The sequence below is a fragment of the Lynx rufus genome, unplaced genomic scaffold, assembly GCF_022079265.1.
Source record: "Lynx rufus isolate CCGP_SWC_20201006 ecotype Redwood Valley unplaced genomic scaffold, mLynRuf1.p SCAF_4, whole genome shotgun sequence".
NCBI lineage: Eukaryota > Metazoa > Chordata > Mammalia > Carnivora > Felidae > Lynx > Lynx rufus.
The window spans coordinates 101,815,572-101,838,263 of record NW_025814856.1 but is presented as its reverse complement, the minus strand read 5'-3'; the positions used below and the strand labels follow the sequence as shown (position 1 = coordinate 101,838,263).

At 38.4% G+C, this 22,692-nt stretch overlaps 1 protein-coding gene across 1 annotated transcript in view; it reads left to right on the top strand.

Moving 5' to 3' along the window:
• Positions 1-22,692, top strand: part of COL28A1 (collagen type XXVIII alpha 1 chain) — a 169,037-nt gene that overhangs the window by 765 nt on the left and 145,580 nt on the right. Inside the window, exons 2-7 of the mRNA XM_047097235.1 lie at positions 212-768; positions 7,122-7,142; positions 8,834-8,890; positions 12,687-12,740; positions 17,063-17,104; positions 21,421-21,447. Of these exons, the coding sequence (XP_046953191.1) occupies positions 212-768; positions 7,122-7,142; positions 8,834-8,890; positions 12,687-12,740; positions 17,063-17,104; positions 21,421-21,447 (758 nt within the window). The remainder of the gene's footprint in view (positions 1-211; positions 769-7,121; positions 7,143-8,833; positions 8,891-12,686; positions 12,741-17,062; positions 17,105-21,420; positions 21,448-22,692) is intronic.

The following is a 22,692-nucleotide window of genomic DNA, read 5'->3' as shown; positions in this document are numbered from 1 at the left end:
ATTTGCATGATTTTAAGAGGCAAAGAATTTCTAGATTTGGAAAGAGATGTAGTTCTTCACAACTTAAGCCCCATCTCCAAGGCACCTCTCTTTTGCACTCCCCTCTCCTCTCCAAAACAACACACATCCCACCACCTCAGGGCTTTCCTTAGGCAAAGTGGTTTCCTGATTAGGAACAAATATTTTGCCTAACCTGTTTGTTCTATTTCAGACTCTACTTGCTTCATAGATGTGGTCTTCATTGTGGACAGCTCTGAAAGTTCTAAAATTGTTCTCTTTGATAAACAGAAAGATTTTGTGGCTAGCTTGAGTGACAAGGTTTTCCAACTGACCCCGGTTCGCTCCTTGAAATACGATATCAAACTGGCAGCACTTCAGTTTAGCACCTCTGTCCAAATTGATCCACCTTTTTCTTCTTGGAAGGATCTGCAGACTTTTAAACAGAGGGTCAAATCTATGAATTTCATTGGGCAAGGCACCTTCTCCTATTATGCAATCTCCAATGCCACTAGTTTGCTTAAGAGAGAAGGGCGTAAAGATGGTGTGAAAGTGGCTTTGCTGATGACTGATGGCATTGACCATCCAAAGAATCCAGATGTCAAGAGTATTTCTGAAGACGCCAGAACTGCAGGAATATTGTTTATCACCATTGGACTTTCCACTGTCGTCAATGAAGCCAAACTTCGTTTGGTATCTGGGGAATCACCCAGCGAGCCCATTCTACTGTTGAGTGATCCCACACTTGAAGATAAAATTCAAGATCGCCTGGTAGGTACTTGAGGAGTGGGTCTTATATATGTATTTCCAACCATAATATTGATACCTTAATTATAAATTCTGTGAGGATAGATACTGGGTCAGAAAGATAAAGGAAAAAGAATCCACCTTGGAAATAGCTAAGAGAATCTTTCCGAAGTCTCTCCACTTCCTTGATAGTTTACACCAGATAAACTGGGAAAGTATCAGAGTTCCTGCTCTGGAATTGCATTCCTAACTTTATTGCTAGCCAATGCTGAGAATTTGGGAAGAATTACTTTCCAGTTATACACTTCAGTCTCCTGTTTATACATCCTGGGATCACGAACACTGCTGACTTATATTCAATTTGTGGTCAACTTGTGGTCTGCAGTATTTGTACTAAGTTGGGTTTTTTCCCCATTTAACATCTGCAGAAACGTTTTGACTCAATATGTCACCTACAGCAATATTATGCTACTCAAGCAAAGTTCATAGACTTCTAATTTTTTCATTATGTCCTTGTTTCTTAGGTGTTCGCAAGCCCACCCAATGTAAAATCACCTGCAACCTTCAGTCACCCAACAGTTTCTCCCACATATCAATGAGTGCCATTTGATTGGTCTGATTAGCTATGTTGATGCTTTTCTTTGCTGATTGCTCAGCTGTGTGTGAGATCCTTTCCTTTCTGCTTGGGAAAACACAAGGCAAAGCAATCAAAATAAAATCCCTCTTCAGAGTATTTCTCAAGAAAAAACTCCTAGAGAAAAAGTGGTTGATTTGTTAAGTGTTAAAAATCAATTTTCCTACAAATACTGATTTTCTTTGATTTCTTGAGAAGAGGGCAAGGCACATGTGTCCCTTATACTAGGCATTTCATATAGCTGTTTTCTATAGGTTGCAAAAAATCTCAGCCTTGTTTCAGAGATTGTTTTGCCCTTTTGTCCCTTCTCCCAATCTTTTTCCTAACATTATTCTTATAAGTTAATAACTTAAATTCTATTTATATTTTATTTTTATATTATATTTATATTTTTATATTATATTTTTCTGTTATATTTATATAACTATTCTGTAAGTTAATTCTCTTAAATATTAACTTTAAGATAATAACTTGTAAGTTATTCTTATAACTGTTGTTTTCAGCATGAGACATTAACTATTTTATCTAAATAATAGTTATCATGTCTTGAGTGCTCTCTGTCTTAGCCATTGTTCTGAGTACTTTACTTACATCTTTTATTTTATTCATTATTTTATTTTATTTTGCAACAATATTATGATGTAGGTACTATATTATCCTCATTTTATAGTTGAAAATGTAATGCCATGCAAAGGCCCTGAGGTCTTCACAGTTAACCCTATGAAATTATCTTGAAGGGGGAAAATAGAAACTGTGTTTTAAGATTTTCTCAATCAGAACTGCCTTGAAACAGTTAAGCAACATCCCTCCTCCAAAGCTGCTATTGTTTCTGGTCTCTTTTCCTTGGGCATTGGGGGTAGATAGGGAGAGCTCAGCCCAGGTTGGAGATGGTGATTTCAGTCCCCAGGGGAGTTAGGGGGAGTGCTTACCCCGAGCATCTTTTTTGCATGAAAGGGAAATGTGCAGGGGTACCTGGCTAACTGCCTAGGTCTGTCTGTGCCATAATGTAAACAGTCCTTACCACTGAACCCAAAATAGAAGATTCTAGCATGTGCTGGAGAGAACACTTGAATTGAGATAATGAGTTGCCAGTTGCTGACTATAGAAGTTGCAGGGGAGGCATCTCTTTGGCCAGTTGTGTAGGCTCAGGAGGTTCATACTCCTTCTAGACACATTGTCTTGGCCGAGAGCTCCTGCCCAACTCAGAACACAGGATCTTGGCAGTAGACTTGACACAGGACTATTTGTCCATTTTTGGGGGAAACCAGAAAATGATCAAGTGTCCCAATGACCCCGCTCTTGCTTAGCATCCTGTGATTTCAGCTTGTTTGTTCAGATGGAAGCTCTATGAACAAGCCACTTCTCAGGAGATGCTGCTTTCCAAACACTTCCAGCAACCAAAGTGCTTATTAGGCCCTCAAAGAACAATATGCTAAGTTTCAATGTTTCCAATTGCCACTATGTGGGAGGCAGAACTTGACTCTTGATCAGGCCATTGGAAAAATTCCTCATCTAATCTATTTCCATTACATTTTTTTGTTGCATTTTTAAGCTTTTCATTTTGAAATGATTATGTAGTTGACTTTCTAAAAGAAGTTAATTAGGTATAATTTAAGTAAAAAATTGCATCTACTTAAAGTACAGAATTCTATGAGTTTTGATAGATGTACACATTCACGAAACCACCAACACAGTTAAGATACAGAACATTCTGCCACGCCCAAATTTCCTCATGCCTCTTTGCACAATATCCTTCCCTTGCCTCTTAGCTCCTGATCTGATTTTTGTCACTCGAGTTTAGTGTACATTTTCTAGGCTTTTATATAAACAAGCTTATGCAGTGTGTACTCTTTTTCTGTCAAGGTTTTTATACCCAGCATGACAATTCTGGAAATCGACTGGGTTGTTTTTTATATCAGCAGTTTATTTCTTTTTACTGAGGAGTAGACTTCAGTTGAATTTAATGGACATGGGTGCCCATAATGAACAGATTTTGCAGGAAGCAAGACAAATCAAGGAATCATTACCAACTCCCTGGTACCTCTAGTAGAAAGTATCATGTAAGAACCCCATGAATACATTTCAACTCTGAATGACCCAAGAGATACCTGATGATTCCACATTGAAGAGGATATGTAAAATGTTTTAATACTATTTTATTATGATTTACATAACAGTATTGAAACCAAGGAAACAATTCCAACCCAATATCCCATACATATAGTTGGTCTTTCAGAAAAGATGTTATGGTGGCTATTTTGCCATTATATTAAGCTGTAGATATTTTTTTGTCACAGAGTTTGTAATCCTCGCCTATTAAGTTCTTTGTTCTGATCCCATCTGCTACCGTGCCAATACCTTTGCCACCTTCCTCACATGTCCTCTGTCCCCTTCTCAGAGCATTGACCTCATACTCATTCACAAAATTGGCAGTTCCATTCTAGTCTTTTCCTTCCACATATATGCCATCATAGAACTCTGCCTCCATTAATAAAATGCACCTTCTTTCACTCAAGGGAGGGCTTTTCTCCATTTATCCCTTCCATTTAAACTAGAGCAACCGCATAGATCTTTTTTTAAATTTTTTTAATGTTTATTTATTCTTGAGAGAAAGAAACACAGAGCATGAGCGGAGGAGGAGCAGAGAGAGAGTGAACCACAGAATCTGAAGCAGACTCCAGGCTCTGAGCTGTCAGCACAAAGCCCAACGCAGAGCTCGAACCCACTAACTGTGAGATCATGACCTGAGCCAAAGTTGGACTTTCAACCGACTGAGCCACCCAGGCACCCTCATCTGCCTAGATCTTAACTGAACGTGCCCTTCCCTATGGCTTTGACCACGTTCTCCCAGCTGTATGCCACATAACCTGCCTCTCTGCTAAGTGAAGGCACTCACTACTTCCCAAGGTGTCCACCTCTGTCCACATGGGCCCTTTTGTCCACTCTTTCAAATGTCCCTCCTCACTGCTTCCTTTGTCTTATTGCCCACACTAGTCCTTATGACTTTTTCCTCATAAACTTTGACATATAGAGGAGCATTCCATCAATGAGCTGGTCCTTTACATTCTTCTTGAAAATTATCCAGAAAACCCACCTATTTCCAGAAACTGTCTTGTTTCCCACCTCCCCACCCAGTCTGGGATCTCCTTCCCACGCTGCTTGCTGTGTGCTGTTTTCTGTCACTGGGGCTTATAGACTATAAGTGCCCTTAGGGATAGAGCTTTGTTCTTTGTTTGAAACAGTCTTATCTATTGTGTAGTCTTTGGTCTACTTTTGTTTCCATAGAAATACAAATTCCAGCAAACACAAAATCAAATGAGTTCCAAAATTAGTTAGTTATGTTGTTATGGTTTTAAGCCTCATGGCACATATTTTTAAAGAGTTAACATGGCACAGCAGAAATTAAATTCTCAAAGGAAGAGCTGAAAAAAGTGTAAAATTATACATCAGGCATAGTGGCAGCTAAATTCATGAGCTTAAAAACTGATGCTAGATAATAGAAGGGTGTTGCTTATTATAAAAAGGTTGTAAGGTGACAGAACTTTGCATTTTTATTTATTTCAGTAGTTGCTTTCAAACATTACAATTTGTCTTGAGATATTACTTGTTTATTATATTTTGAACTATTTTCAAATTCCTTTCCCTCTCTCAGGAAAACTAAATTTCTGACATGTGTTCAAAATATTTTCATAATTTGGATCACATTCTATAAATCCCTCTGCAACTTGCTTTATCACTCACTGTCCTTGGGAAATTTTCTATGTTGAAATATGTAGCCCCAATGAATTCACTTAAACTGCTGAATAATATTTCAGTTATTGACCCATTCTAATACTGATGGATATTTTCATTATTTCCAAATTTTCACTATTGAAAATAATGAATGCTGAAATATACAAGTACTTCAAGAATTTCTCTAAGATATGTCTGGAAGGGATGTCAGAGTAACAGGTGGAAACAAGGACTCGTCCTGGGCAACCTAGAAATAAAGTACGCACATCTTCAATTTTCTAGGCACAGCCAAATGTTCTGGAGAGGGGAAATTACACCAAGACTGTCAGTATATCTGAATTCCCATTTCTCCACATGACCTGTTAGTTCATGAAGATACAAGCAGTTCATCTGCTTTCAGCCTGAATTTATACTGGCTGGCTATTTTAAATCAGGAGGGTGGAGAGTGAGGGGGAAGGAAAGGACAAAAGGCCATTGGTGAGACTCTGAGTTTTGTAAATAGGGTGTGTGGCCAGAGTTTTACAGCTCCTGAGACCCCATGGTCAAAATTTCTTATTTTTTGTATTTTTGGAAAATGACCTGGAAGGATTATGTGTCTTGTCCAAAGCCACACAGCTAGTTCATGGTGGACACAGGGTAAAAACTCCAGACGATGCTTAATTCTCAGCCTAATTTTGTCCTCCTATTAGATCCCTAGAACTGCTTAAAGCATTTTGCTACATCTTCGCTCTGTATTATTAGTTTGTATGGAAATAAAGGTAAAGTAAAAATAAAACTAAAGGGATGTGGGGTCCTCCATAAAGGTACAGCTCTGACTTATCTTTAACTTCCTCATTACATTCTTCATTTCTTATCATTTTATTTTTAAGTTTATTTATTTATTTTGAGAGAGAGAGAGAGAGAGAGAGAGAAAGAATGTGAGCTGGGAAGAGGCAGAGAGAGAGGGAGAGGGAGAATCCCACTGACAGTGCAGAGCCTGATCTAGGGCTCAAATTCACAAACCATGAGATCATGACCTGAGCCAGAAGCAAGAGTTGGACACTTAACCAACTGAGCCACCCAGGTGCCCACTTCATTTTTAATATCTTGCAACAAATATTCTAGGGCTTTTTATTTCCATTTTCTATTTTATGATATGAAATTAACCCTTCAGGTCCAGTTGTAAGGCATCAATCTGACACATCATTTCTACATTATGAAAACAATTCTCTCATCTGTAAGCATTGGTTCATTTCTTTCCCATGTTTGGCTTCGGACGTGGCCTTAGTGCCCTCGTCAGATAGTACCTCATTCAGCGGAAGTAGGTCAAGATGTTAGACAAAGACTAGATTGTGAATTTCTCTAAAATTGTGAATTTAAAGGAATTTTGAAAAATATTCTGGCTAATTCATTACTGTGTGGGTAAGTATAAAGTACCACTTGAACTTGTTTAGGTAGCTCCACCCAAGTGTATGACATTGGGCAAGTGACAGCACAGCAGACTCAAGTTTCCTTGAGGCAAAATGAGAGTCTGGACCTGATTGACTTGAAAGGCTTGTTGGTATTTCATGAAATTATCACGCTAAACTTAATGTTTTAATGTTTGAAAAAATGCATGTATGTATAGGGATGGAAAAATAAAAGTAGAGAAAACATACAATTATGTATTCTGGCTAAGTCTTTATAAGTAAAAGTGAAAAGTCTTTATTATGACTGATCAAGCTTGTAGCCAAATTATGGAGATTAGAGAGCTGATTAAGAAAACAAAAGCTAGAACATAGGATGTAACAAGATAAAGTTCCTCAAAAAAGAGTAATTTTTAATGTTAGTGCCCTTCCTGTCTCTTGTGATATGGCTCAGAGTGCTCCTTGGGAGGTTGGCTGGGAGGCTCTACTGCTTTTATAAGGTTAAAAAGACTGAATTGCTATTCTTCTTGAAAATTGCATATCCCATAGAGAATAATTAAGACTAATAAGAAGCTGGAAGCAGAACCATGAAGCGAGTTAATGTTTTATTCTTTTTTCCCTCCTAGGATATCTTATTTGAAAAGAAGGTAAGCACCACATGCTTTGATTACTATGAATTAACTCTAAAAGTTTGCATAATCAAATCAGCATTGTAATTCACATTAGAAGATAAAGAGTGTCTAAACAAAAATGCTTAATTCTTTCTAAAATGAGCCAATTTTGAGGCAGCCATCTGATTTCTTTTATGCTGCTCTATCTACTGCAGATTGGAAAATTTAGAAAAAGTAAGAAATATTTAATATGATTTTAGAGAGTAACTTTAGAAATCAGTGGTAGCCAAAATGCATAATTTTTTTTAAAAGATTTTATTTTTAGGTAATCTCTACACCCAATGCAGGGCTTGGACTCACAACTCTGAGATCAAGAGTCACACATTCCACCAACTGACCCAGCCAGGTGCCCCCCCCCCCACACTAAATGGCATAGTTTTTGCTTGTTTTGGTAACACTTCCTTTATTCTAAGCATGTCTCTGATACCAGCTACTCGTGGGGATCCTTCACTTTGGGAGGTGTGTTAGCCAAGATTCCTAGCCCAGAGACACCACTCAGAGTCTCCTGCTGCTGCCCAGGGATTGACTTTAAGTTCATTCTCCTTCTTGCTGGTGGCAACCATACCAAGTGGCAAAGGAAGCTGGCTAATATTGTTTGGATAGTGCTTAGCACAATCGAAGACCACAATGTTGCTGAGGACTTCTATACTGCATATGTGTTTCTTAACACAGAGTTTGGAACATGCGAATTTTGTTTGATAAACTGCTTATTAAACATCAGGAAATGTACAGATAATAGGAGCCAACAGACCCTGCAGAACACCATGTTTCATCAAATGGTCAGAGACACCATTGTTTTGTGTACCACTGAGATAGGAAAGGACCCTGCCAATTAAGCTGTGATATAGTAACTTCTTATAAATTACAATTCTTGATTTTATACTTATGGTAAGAGTCCCTTTAGATTTATTTAGACATAGAGTTTTAAATCCTGTATCACTTTTGTACATATGTGTAAGGGAAAGTAGAAGCAAACTAAATTGGTTATTTCTAAAAGTTCTTCGCATTCAGAGTCTAAATCCTCTGCATGGCTTTTTGTCTCTGAGTCATTGATGCCCTTCCTCCCACCTCCCCCCAATATCAGCCTGTTCGCCATCAAAAACACTGGTGATGCAGCATTTCTTGAGTGTGCTCCAGTAGTGTCTCTGGAGTTTTCTTCCATTTCATCCTGTAAGTTTTGAAGAACACGTGCAGAAAATAACACCTTCATTATGATCAGGCCTGATTCAAATAAGACTCATTCTGATTTCAGACATGTTAAAATAAGGAGAAATGTACATCCTAGAATTGATAAAATATGGTATGCCACATGTTTTCCTTTTTGACTAAAGGAATATTTGATATTTGTATGTTATTGAGCTTTGATGTACTGTATAGAAGAGAAAAGGAAGAAATTCCAAAAATCCACTGAAAATGTTTATTTTCCCTTTTAACTGGCAACTAGATGTTATACATATATTTTTGGTGGGAGGTCTAATTTATCTAACCATGGCAATGTTTAGTAATACTTTATTAGCTGGCTCTTACCAGATCTGAGTTAGCCTAGAAGACTTGAAAAGGGAGAGCAAAAACTCCATAAATTTGCTTGGTAAAATTTCTTCAAGGGAATAAGATTTGAAATGCTGCATTTCATTATGTGTTAATATTGGATTTCATTCTTGACTCAGTGTGAACACAAGATTTGTGAATGTGAGAAAGGGGATCCAGGCGATCCAGGGCCTCCTGTGAGTATGTTTCCACTTTTTTTTTTTTTTTGTATGTTTCTACTTTGAACTTACAGTCAAGTCAGGAAGCCCTAGTCATGATTGCTCTACTGACACTTGAAATCGCAGGACTGTTTGATGCTGTTGAAAAGAAGTTGTGGGGCGCCTGGGTGGCTCAGTCGGTTGAGCGTCCATCTTCGGCTCAGGTCATGATCTCGCGGTTCATGGGTTGGAGCCCTGTGTTGGGCTCTGTGCTGACAGCCTGGAGCCTGCTTTGGATTCTGTGTCCCTCTTTTGCTCTGCTCCTCCCCCGCTCATGCTCTGTCTCTTTCTCTCTCAAGAATAAATAAAAAGAAAGAAAGAAAGAAAAAAAAAAAGAAAGAAAGGAAAGAAAAGCAGTTGTGTGCAAATAGCAGCAAACACGGAAATGCTGTTTTTTTCTTTTATTCCTAAAGGGATACACTCTGTCCTTACAAACAGGCCTGGGATTTTCCTGACCTGAACTGAACTGAGGGCAGATTTGGTTTAAAATGATGAAGCTGTTCTCACAAAGGATATTTCAGGATCACGTCTGATGTGACAATTGGGGCCAGAATTTCTCAACACTGAAGTGAAAACAAAGAAAAAGGTCATACAAATCCTTAGTGCTTTAGGGAAAGCTTTATCCCACTCCACCTAAGAACAAGTGACACGGATCTCTCTGGAAGCTAACTGTGACTTCACATGTATCCAAGAGCAACACTGTGTGGGCCTCTCAGGGAGGAAGCTGGTCAGGAAGCTTTGGGGATTAGAGTGAATCCTGTGAAATGGAACTTGGCAACTAAAGGTTAAAGGCAGGATGTACTATGATGATTCAACACTTGATAAGATAATCCCAAAAGGAGTGTTTCCTTTATATTCTGGCCTAACATCTGGAAGGTACCATCTAGGTACTGGGAAGGGACTTGAAAAAACATCACAATGGTAGAGATACTATATATTTCTCTAATACATTTCATTCTGATGCATCCATGCTGCTCATTCAGTATTCCATTTACTTATGTTGTTTCAAACCTTTGAGGTCATAAGCCCAGTGGACATATCTCACAAAAATGCATTGATACAGTTTTTGAACGAATGCTTGTATTTGGGGGCAGGGAGCGGAATGTGCACTGTGAATTGCTTAGACTGTGCACATTTTCTCTTGAGACTTGGGTCCAAAGACTATATTTTTTCAAACCATTCTATCAATTGAGGCATTAGAAAGCAGGAGGTTCTGTCCTTTATTTTTTTTCTCCAAAATGTAAGTTAGATATGTTATAGGATAATGTGGCAGCCAGTAGAAGCTGATTTTGGCCAAAGCAAAGGTTTAAACTTTCCCTTCTTATAAAGTCTTCATTTATGTTTCTTACACCAAGAGGTTTTCTGGGAAGGTGTACTTGGGATATTCAATTATGTTTTAGAATGAACTGTAAAGAAAATTTACTAGTTGCTGAGCTAATCTGACAATTTTAGTCACTCAATATTGTTAGAGATTAATGTACCATTTTTTAACGGAAGTAGAGTTGACACACAATGTTATATTAGCTTCAGGTGTTCAACACAGTGATTCAACAAGTTTATACATGATGCTGTGTTTACCTCAAGTGCAGCTACCATCTGTCACTATACAGCACTATTACAATACCATTAACTATATTCCCTATGCAGTAACATACCATGTTTTAATAGAGATAGACACAAAACTATGTCATTTAGCATTTACTGAGTCTCCCTAAAAACTCTCAGAAAAGCCAGCTTTATGGTGGTTGAGAATGGGAAAACAAAATGCCTTTCTGGAACAGGATTGGAGCACTCTTTTCTCTCATATTTTCTTCTTCTTCTTTTTTTAAAATTTTATTATTTTTCTTTTTATTTAATTATTTTTTTAGATAATTTACATCCAAGTTAGTTAGCATATAGTGCTTTCAGGAGTGATTTCAGGAGTAGATTCCTTAGTGCCCCTTACCCATTTGGCCATCCACCCTCCCACACCCCCTCCAGTGACCCTCCGTTTGTTCTCCATATTAAAGAGTCTCTTATGTTTTTGTCCTACTCCCTGTTTTTATGTTATTTTTGCTTCCCTTCCCTTATCTTCATCTGTTCTGTGTCTTAAAGTCCTCGTATGAGTGAAGTCATAGGATACTTGGCTTTCTCTGACTGACTAATTTCGCTTAGCATAATACCCTCTAGTTCCATCCTCATAGTTGCAAATGGCAAGATTTCATTCTTTTGATTGCCGAGTAATACCCTATTGTATATATATATGCCACATCTTCCTTATCCATTCATCCATCGGTGGACATTTGGGCTCTTTCCATTCTTTGGCTATTGTTGATAGTGCTGCTATAAACATTGGGGTGCACGTGCCCCTTTGAAACAGCACACCTGTAACCCTTGGATAAATGCCTAGTAGTGCAATTGCCGGGTCATAGGGTAGTTCTGTTTTTAAATTTTTGAGGAACCCCCAGACTGTTTTCCAGAGTGGATGCACCAGTTTGCATTCCCACCAGCAGTGCAAAAGAGATCCTCTTTCTCCACATCCCCGCCAATATCTGTTGTTGCCTGAGTTGTTAATGTTAGCCATCTGACAGGTGTGAGGTGGTATCTCATGGTGGTTTTGATTTGTATTTCCCTGATGATGAGTGATGCTGAGCATTTTTTCATGTGTCAGGTGGCCATCTGGATATCTTCTTGGAGAAGTGTCTATTCATGTCTTTTGCCCATTTCTTCACTGGACTATTTGGTTTTTGGGTGTTGAGCTGGATAAGTTCTTTATAGATTTTGGATACTAACCCTTTATCTGATATGTCGTTTGTAAATATCTTCTCCCATTCCATTGGTTGCCTTTTAGTTTTGCTGATTGTTTCCTTTGCTGTGCAGAGGTCTTTTATTTTGATGAGGTTCCAATAGTTCATTTTTGCTTTTGCTTCCCTTGCCTCCAGAGACGTGTTGAGTAAGAAGTTGCTGCGGCCAAGGTCAGAGAGGTTTTTGCTCGCTTTCTCTTCAAGGATTTTGATGGCTTCCTGTCTTACATTTAGATCTTTTGTCCGTTTAGAGTTTGTTTTTGTGTATGGTGTGAGAAAGTGGTCAAGTTCATTTTTCTACATGTCTCTGTCCAGTTTTCCCAGCACCACTTTCTGAAGAGACTGTCTTTATTCCATTGGATATTTTTTCTTGCTTTGTCAAAGATTAGTTGGCCACATGTTTGTGGGTCCATTTCTGGGTTCACTATTCTGTTCCATTGATCTGAGTGTCTCTTCTTGTGCCAGTTCTCTCATCTTTTCTTCTTCTTCTTCTTCTTCTTCTTCTTCTTCTTCTTCTTCAAGTTTCTTTATTTGGAGAGAGAGAGAAAGAGAGAGAGAAGGACAGGGTTAGCGAGAGAGGGAGACAGAGAATCCCAAGAAGTTTCCATGCTGCCAGTACAGAGCCCGATATGGGGCTTGATCTCACAAACTGCGAGATCATGACCTGAGCTGACATCAAGAGTAGGACGTTTAACTGACTGAGCTACCCAGGTTGCCCCTCTTCTCTCATCTTTGAGATTATCCCTTGGATATTAGGGAGGGAGAGACATTGTCCTCTTTTGAGCAAATCTAGAGAATCTACCTCTTCAAGACAGTGCAGTCTTCCTTGTTTTTAGTAAAAGAGAGAATACAGGTAAATCTCTGCTTGGTAGGTTAAGTTTTTTTACAGTCTTCCCTCATTTTATGGGATGGAGCTGATCAGAAATTATTGTAATGTGTAAAAAACGAATATAATGCCTGCTTAATGCAATCATTTTTCCCTTTGCCTTCAGGGTACACATGGAAACCCAGGTATCAAAGGTGAACGAGGACCGAAAGGAAACCCGGTAAATAAATAAACAGCTTTCTTTATAAACCAATGTATCTCTTTCTAGATTCATTTAAAGAACAAAACTGAAGAAAACAAAAGAGAACTGTACTATATGTCAGTGCTGGAAATATGGTGATTTCTGTGAAGACTACAGGATGTTTACTTCCCATATTGTCTGGTTTGTGTTAGCTTGCATTTACAAATTCTAAGTAATATATAACCATTTTAGTTAATAAATCTGGGAAACGTAGGGATACTAAACAAATAGAAATTGGTAATTACATAATGGTGACCCTATTAATTTTTACATTGTTCCATGAATTACTAATACATATCCCATATGAAATTGATATTGGCACTTATGTTTTTTATAGATCCATTTTATGTATAACTGACCTATGATAATAATAGAAAAAACAAGTATCTCTTACTCCCAGACCATCTTCAGGCATTTCCCTAGTTCTTTTATTTGTGAGCCCATAAAAAAATATTCTAGATTAATTTTTTAAAAATCAGATAATATTTCAGATGATGATCTTCCAAGTTCAAGAGTGATGAAAAGAGTCATAGGAGAGAGATATAACTATGTGAAAATTTATGGCAAAATTCTATATAATGAAAAATAATAATTAAAATGAAGAGGAAAACAGGGAAATATTTGCTTTAAATACAATGGATATTGGGTTAATTTCTATAGTATATAAAGACTTTATAAAACAGATAAGGAAATATCAAACCACTAATAATTAATTGGTAAAAGGAACCAACAATTTTCAAGGAAGGAAATAAAACCAGTAAATAAAGAAGTAGAAGAATATTTATTTTCACTGTATAGTGAATGATACTTAAAAAGAGATAATGAGGTACCCTTCAATATTAATTATTCACATTTTAGAAACTTTGGAGTCCAGGGTTGTTGGGTTGTTTTTGTGTGGAGAGGGGAGCAATTTTCTAGTACACATAGTTTGGGGTGGGTTTTTTTTTGTGTATTTCAGATTAAAAAAATTTTTTTATAGCAGTTAGCACAGTGATATTAAAATAATAACTAGTGATAGCAATGGGTGGTTTGTTCATTGCAAAGGTAACTTGGCACATTTTGGAAAGCAATTAGGCACTACATAAGATGTATTCAAATACTCAGAATTTAACCCAATAACTGCACTTCTGAAACTATGTTTAGGGAGATAATGAAAAAGGGAATAAGTTAGATGCATTAAAGTATTTAGATACGTGAAAGTCAATTACTTGCTTGTCAAAGAAAGGGAATGTGAAATCCTCAACAAGATATTAGCCAACCGGATCCAACAATACATTAAAAAAATTATTCACTACGACCAAGTGGGATTTATACCTGGGATGCAGGGTTGGTTCAATAACTGCAAAACAATCAATGTGATTCATCATGTCAATAAAAGAAAGGACAAGAACCACATGATCCTCTCAACAGATGCAGAAAAAGCATTTGACAAAATACAGCACTCTTTCTTGGTAAAAACCTTGAAGAAAGGAAGGATAGAAGGATCATACCTCAAGATCATAAAGCCATATATGAAAGAGCCAACGTTAATATCATCCTCAATGGAAAAAAACCGACAGTTTTCACCCTAAGGTCAGGAACAAGACAGGGATGTCTCCTCTCACCACTGTTATTCAACATAGTATTGGAAATCAGTCTCTGCAATCAGACAACACAAAGAATAAAAGGTATCCAAATCAGCCAGGAGGAGGTCAAACTTTCACTCTTCGCAGATGACATGATATGCTATATGGAATACCTAAAAGTTTCCACCAAAAAACTGCTAGAACTGATTCATGAATTCAGCAAAGTTGCAGGATATAAAATCAATGTTGAGAAATCGGTTGCATTGCTATACACCAACAATGAAGCAACAGAAAGAGAAATCAAGGAATCGATCCCATTTATAATTGCACCAAAAACCATAAAATATCTAGGAATAAACCTAACCAAAGAGGTGAAAAATCTACACACTGAAAACTATAGAAAGCTTATGAAAGAAATTGAAGAATACACACACACACATACACACACACACACACACACACACACACAGGAAAAATATTCCATGCTCCTCAATAGGAAGAACAAATATTGCTAAAATGTCAATACTATCCAAAGCAATGCACATATTCAATGCAACGCCTAAAAAGTAACACCAGGATTCTTCACTGAGCTAGAACAAACAATCCTAAAATTTGTATGGAACAAGAAAAGACCCTGAATAGCCAAAGCACTCTTGAAAAAAAAAAAAGCAGGAGGCATCACAATACTGGACTTCAAGTTGTATTACAAAGTTGTAATCATCAAGACAGTATTGTACTGGCACAAGAAGAGACACTCAGATCAATGGAACAGAATAGTGAACCCAGAAATGGACCCACAAACATGTGGCCAACTAATCTTTGACAAAGCAAGAAAAAATATCCAATGGAATAAAGACAGTCTCTTCAGAAAGTGGTGCTGGGAAAACTGGACAGAGACATGTAGAAAAATGAACTTGACCACTTTCTCACACCATACACAAAAACAAACTCTAAACGGACAAAAGATCTAAATGTAAGACAGGAAGCCATCAAAATCCTTGAAGAGAAAGCGAGCAAAAACCTCTCTGACCTTGGCCGCAGCAACTTCTTACTCAACACGTCTCTGGAGGCAAGGGAAGCAAAAGCAAAAATGAACTATTGGAACCTCATCAAAATAAAAGACCTCTGCACAGCAAAGGAAACAATCAGCAAAACTAAAAGGCAACCAATGGAATGGGAGAAGATATTTACAAACGACATATCAGATAAAGGGTTAGTATCCAAAATCTATAAAGAACTTATCCAGCTCAACACCCAAAAACCAAATAGTCCAGTGAAGAAATGGGCAAAAGACATGAATAGACACTTCTCCAAGAAGATATCCAGATGGCCACCTGACACATGAAAAAATGCTCAGCATCACTCATCATCAGGGAAATACAAATCAAAACCACCATGAGATACCACCTCACACCTGTCAGATGGCTAACATTAACAACTCAGGCAACAACAGATATTGGCGGGGATGTGGAGAAAGAGGATCTCTTTTGCACTGCTGGTGGGAATGCAAACTGGTGCATCCACTCTGGAAAACAGTCTGGGGGTTCCTCAAAAATTTAAAAACAGAACTACCCTATGACCCGGCAATTGCACTACTAGGCATTTATCCAAGGGTTACAGGTGTGCTGTTTCAAAGGGGCACGTGCACCCCAATGTTTATAGCAGCACTATCAACAATAGCCAAAGAATGGAAAGAGCCCAAATGTCCACCGATGGATGAATGGATAAGGAAGATGTGGCATATATATATACAATAGGGTATTACTCGGCAATCAAAAGAATGAAATCTTGCCATTTGCAACTATGAGGATGGAACTAGAGGGTATTATGCTAAGCGAAATTAGTCAGTCAGAGAAAGCCAAGTATCCTATGACTTCACTCATACGAGGACTTTAAGACACAGAACAGATGAAGATAAGGGAAGGGAAGCAAAAATAACATAAAAACAGGGAGTAGGACAAAAACATAAGAGACTCTTTAATATGGAGAACAAACGGAGGGTCACTGGAGGGGGTGTGGGAGGGTGGATGGCCAAATGGGTAAGGGGCACTAAGGAATCTACTCCTGAAATCACTCCTGAAAGCACTATATGCTAACTAACTTGGATGAAATTTTAAAAATTAATTAAATTAAAAACAAAAAGAAAGGGAATGTGAAGAATCCTCGAGCAGCTTTACAACACACACAACTGTACCTCCTCATCATGTGAGTCTGAAATGATGCCATCGTGTCTTCTTTTTGTTTTGTTAAATACCTGTTTTAAATTTATGTTTACATTTCATTTATTTGGCTTGTAATTTTGTGCCACATCATATATTTTCCTAAGTCTTGTGGAAATCAAGCAATTACTCTTAAGGACATCTTGGAAAACATTCCAAAGCCCCTTGGAGAAAAGCCAGAGTGCCTGGCTCTGATTGGGTACAATGCTGCATTTGAGAACAAGGGCTGTGTTGTTAAACTGAGAAGCAAACCTAGGCCTAAGCTATGAAAATGTATCTGCAGTCTGCACCCTATGCATCTGGCTTCGCTCCAAAGGGCAAAGGCTATCTGAACAGCGATTTTCTTCCCTAGACTCCATGGTGAAAATGTCAATGGTGAAGGCCAAAGATTTTTTCCCCACTGGGTTAACCTATTAATCTGGGAATTCGGAATAATTTTATTCTGAGCATTTTACTGAGCAATCAGTCACTCTGTAGGCCTGTGGAATTTTGACTGAGTTTTTTTTCTCCCCCACAGGGTGATGCTCAAAAAGGGGAGCCTGGAGAAAGAGGCCCAGGGGTATGTATGCAAGTGGAATGCTTTCCCCAGAATGTAATCTAGGATGCTAAGGTTCTGTAAATTATCATTTTGCCCCCTGTAGTACAAGTGCAAAAATGACTTACATATACATGTGCTCTTGATGGCACAGATGGGCAGTCAGACAGACATGGCCTTGGAAATGGAAATATGGGGAGAAAATGTTCTGCTCAACAGGAGTGATGATGGCACAGGGTGGTCAGGCACATGACATTCTTGGATACCTAAGTGGGTTTTGTGGAAGACTCAACTCAGGAAAATATTTTTCTTTGCTTCTTGTGTTTTTTTAAATATGTTTATTTGTTTTTGAGAGAGGGGGAAGGGAAGAGAAAGAGGGAGACAGAGAATCCCAAGCAGGTTCCACACTGTCAGTGCAGAGCTGGCCGTGGGGCTCAATCTCACGAACCATGAGATCATGACTGGAGCCAAAATGAAGAGTCAGACATTTAACCAACTAAGCCACCCAGACACCTCTGTTTGTTTGTTTTTTTCTAATAAAGAATGCGTTAAAAATTCTGGGAGCACAGAACTAATAGTCTAAACTATGCTTTTGTAAATTTGATCTGCAGACAAAAGAAAAAGCATTCTAGTTGATTTATTATCTCTAAAATTAGAAGATGTTAGAGATTGCCTGAGAAATAATTACAGAAAATTTCTTCTTTTTCATTTTTCTGGGAGTTGTAGTAAAGTTGCAAAGCGCAGAGAAGGGTGTACAGTGAATAAAAAAAGACCATGTCACATTTCTCTTCCTGGCTGTCCCCCTGGCAAAAGCCCAGGAGACAGGCCCAGAGGTTTTAAAAACTGGTCTCTTGGTGTCTGTAATCAACTTTATGAGTAAGTCTAATAGAAAGATTGATAATCAATGGAAATTCATTCAGATATGTGTGTTGTTCTTTTAGGAAGTATTTCTTAGGTGTTGTCTACATGTAAAGCATATTATTATGTGAAAAGAAATTAAGACAAAGCACTCATATTTTTTGAAAAGTTTGTTATAGGAGAGATTAAAATATCTAAAATAGCTACAATATTGGTTGCCAAAAGGGAGTCTGGGGGCAGCAAAATGGGTGAATGGGAGTAGGAAGTATAGGCTTCCAGTTATGGAATGAATAAGTCACAGGGATGAAAGGTACCATATGAGAAATATAGTCAACAGTAATGTAAGAACATTGTATGGTGACAGATTGTAGTTACACTTTGTGATGAGCATAGCATAACGTATAGAGAAATTGAATCAGTATGTTGTAGATCTGAATCTAATGCAACATTGTATGTCAACTATACTTTAATTTTTGAAAAAAAAATAGCTACACCATGAAGCAGAATGTCAAAATACTATAAAAACTGCATGCACAAATTATTATGGGCCTTCAGAGAAGATTGAAGCTAACGGGATGGGTTTTATAGAATGACTTCTGGAGAGTAGGATTGTGACTGGAAAGGATAGAGCAGAAAGGTGGAAGGGACAAGCATTCCAGATGGAGAGTGCCATGAGCATCGACCTGAGGGAAGGCTATGGGTTGGAAAATGGTGAGAGGAGGTGCCTAAAGAGGATGTTGGCAGACACAGATTGAAGGGCAGAGTGGATGTTCCATGCCGACTGTAGATCTGGGCTCTGCTAGGTGAGAGATTGAGATTTCAAATGAAGGGTGCAACCTAAGAGCTGTGTACTTGGAAGATTAATCTGGCATGACTCTCAAGGGGAAATTGAAGTGGGAATAAACAGAAAGAAGGAGTACTTAGAAGAAGGTTTTTTGTTACGGCCTGAGAACAGGGACATTGGCTAGGGCTACTCCAGGCAGGATGAAAGCCACTAGCCATATGTGCTTACTGAGCAGCTGAAACATGGCTAGCCTGAACTGAGGTGTGCTGTAGGAGTAAAATACACAATGAATTTGGATGACTTAGTGCCAAAGAACATGTAAAATATCTCATGAATAATTTTTATATTGGCCAAATGTTGGAAACCCTTGTATTTCAGACCTAGAGGGATCAGTAAAATATATTATTAAAAAATAATTTCACCTGTTGTCATTTTCTTCCTGTGGCTATTAGGGAATTAAATCACATTCAATTGGATAGAATGGGGCCACAGTGATGACAGAATAGAGAAGAAGAGAACATTGTGAGAACCATAGAAGGCAAGAAGGATAGGCTGTGGGGACTGACACTGACTCATATAGTCAACAAATATGTATTGAGCGCTTGGTATATGCTGGGCCCTTCTTTAGGTGCTGGGGATACAGTGAGCAAGATTGATAGTTCCTGTTTCATACAGTGTGCTAGCAGGGTGAGCAAGCAACAGGCCAACAAATGAATGAGATTTCATCAATGAGATGTGTTCTTGACCTATAAAACCAGGTCATACGTGAGGTGCCTGGGTGGCTCAGTCGGTTAAGCATCCAACTTTGGCTTAGGTCATGATCTCACGGTTTGTGTGTTTGAGCCCTGCGTCGGACTCTGTGCTGACAGCTCGGAGCCTGGAGCCTGGAGCCTGCTTTGGATTCTGTCTCCCTCTCCCTCTGCCCCTCCCCCACGCATGCTCTGTCTCTGTCCCTGTCTCTCTCTCAAGAATAAACATTTAAATAAATAAATAAATAAATAAATAAATAAAACCAGGTCATGAGGATGTTCTAGGCAGAAAGAGCAGTAGGTACAAAGACTCTTGCGTGGGAACAAGCTTGTAGGCTGAAGAAATGGAAAGAAAGCCAGAACTTGGCAAAGAGTGGTGGTAGACAGGTTATGGAGCTAAGTAGGAGTGGGTCACAGAGGATCCTGCTGGCTGGGGCGGGGGGGGGGGGTGGTGGACAGTAGAAAGGATTGACTTAAAACTAAATGCAGTGACAGCTGTTGGAGAATTTTAACTGGTTGGATTCAAGGAATGTAAGGGGCAAGTAGAGAGAAAAGATAAACTTTTGATTCTGTGTGATTTGAAATATGATGGCACCACTAATACAAACAGGAAACAAATTTGGCAGACCAATGAGTGCAGTTTTGGATATCTTAAATTTGAATACTTTCAAACAAGTAATTAAGATGTCAAGGAAGGACGAAAGAAAGGTAGGCAGGAAGGCAGGAGGGAAGGAAGGAAACTGATAACAATCAAACAATAAATTGACCAGAGAGTTCAGAAAGAAAAACAGGGGAAAAAAGAGTATAATATAAAAAAGTAAGGTTTTTGCTGCAAACATGAATTGTTTTAATAAAGTACCCCAATTTAACTATCTATAATGTGGCCTTTAATTTTAAGCACAATACTAAAACCTAAACCCTTTATGCTAATAAGCATATCTAAGAAGAACTAAAATGCAGCATAACAATACTTTTGACCGTAGTTCTATTTTTAGTTTCAATTTCCCAGTGACCACTCATTTGGAGAGAAGTGTTATTTCCTTCCTGAAGTTTTCCTTTTTTTTGCCTTTTGTAAAAAAAAGTCATACAAAACAATGTTTTGTCATCTGACACATGTAATTGTGATAATAGCTTGTTTCTCCATCAGTTTCTCGGGCTCACTTAAAATATATCTTACAATTTTATTTTCATACTTAAAAGCTATTGTTGTATGAGAAAGATATAAAGTCCTATATGGAAAAGGCTTGCTCTTGCTTAAAGTTGTTAATTTCCTAGTTCACTTAATATTCAGAATCATATTACTTCAAGGGCTCACAGGCAGGGACGCAATGGAGGAGGTTGTGCAGGATTCCCAGGAGAGACACAGAAGAGGAGTTAGCCCCATAGTTAGCATGAGATAAAATATAGTGCCTTAAAGGCCACCGTCTCATTAGGGTTGATAAAGGAACCATGCATTTCATTGATGTTCCATATTCGAGACTGAATTTGAAAGGAGGACCTTAATGGATATAAATATTTACATACATTGTAAAGGCCATTATCTCAGCTCATTTTCAAAGCCAATTTCTTTAACAGTCTCTGTGAAACATTCTCAGCTATGATAGTTCATAGTTTAAAAGTCAATATAACAATTTTGAATGGAGCATTGCAGGTCGTCCCTTTTATAAGTTTCAGTGTATAGTTTCTCCTTCAGCTTTGGGCCAAAGGGTAAGAAATTGGGTTTGAAAAAAATATGTGGAACTGAGAATAGAATGTAATAAAGAGGAAAATGGGTTCTTTTCTTCTTCCCAGAGAAGTAAAATAGCTTACATTTCTGTGTGTGGTCTTATTTTCCTTGACTGTACAGATGTGTTTTTTTATACTTTGTAAATGAAAAACATCAAATACTTCCTCCAACTATGTCTTCTAATATGTTTTACTCTTTCTTTCTTTTTTTCTTTTGTAACTAGGGAATCCCTGGGTACAAAGGTGAGAAGGTAAGTTGGTAACAATGAATAGATAGGCCAGGATTTCAGAGAGAAAAACAGAAGCATAACTGTATTTATGTACTTAATAAAAGTTGTTTTCCTTTATTTTCCTAAGTCTAGGTTCCCTAATTCCCAAGTATACTCTTAAGTCTGTAAACATAAAATAATAATAAACTTCAGGTACGGAGATGTGTTGGAAGGGGTGAAAAGCATCCTAAGATGCCTGAGATTAGGATCCAGCCTCTCTCAGCTCTGCAAACACGAGGACCCCTATTTACCAGCCATGTAGCACAGACTAAAAGTTCCAAATAAAAATGGATGCGGCAATACTTCAGTTAGGTTGCTACCTTGATGCTTAACTTCCTATGAAAGCTAGACACCAAAACCTAGACATCAAATCCTCTTGTAGAAGCAAGAGGATTTATTCTGGTTAGGCGATAAGGAACCTCTTCATACAGTGAGACATCTGGGTGGAGCTTGCAAGGGGAATAAATTTGACAAACCAACAAAAGTTATGGGCTGGTAGACTATTTTATGATTCTTTACAAATTAGAAAGTTAGCAAAGTGGATGGGGGCTCAAGAACCATGTTGACAGTTGTTCATGGTTCATTCATAGATTTTTAAAAAATATTCATTTATTTATCTATTTTTGAGAGAGAGAGAGAGAGAGAGAGAGAGAGAGAGAGAACAAGCAGGGGAAGGGCAGAAAGTGAGGAAGACACAGAATCTGAAGCAGGTTCCAGCCTCTGAACTGTCAGCACAGAGCCGGGTGCAGGGATGGAACTCAGGAACTGTGACTCAGATCATGACCTGAGCCCAGGTCAGATGCTTAACCAACTGAGCCACCCAAGTGCCTCAAGCGCTCATTCATAGATTAATGTCACAGTTCTATCACCAGATGTTCTATCTGAAAATAGAGTGTGTCCTCGTTCATCCTGTCTACAGCCCTCAGACCTAGGGCAAGAGGTCTTTCTCTGGGTCTCCTATGGCCGTCTGACCCCCAAAGGATCCAGGAAGCTACAGGGCATGAGGCTTATGCCCCCTTAAACCTGGACCACACTTTAGGTAACCAAGACCCCAGAAGTCCCTGCAAAATGGCCTGAGCCTGCTTTGAAGGCAGATAACAAACATCTTTCCTTTGTCCATCTTTTCCCCAGGCCTGAGGGGAAACAAAATGTAAGTTGGTTTTGGGGCTGGAAGGGGCCCTGGTGAGAGGTTCACTGTATTGTATTGCCTGGGGCACCTTCTTGTGC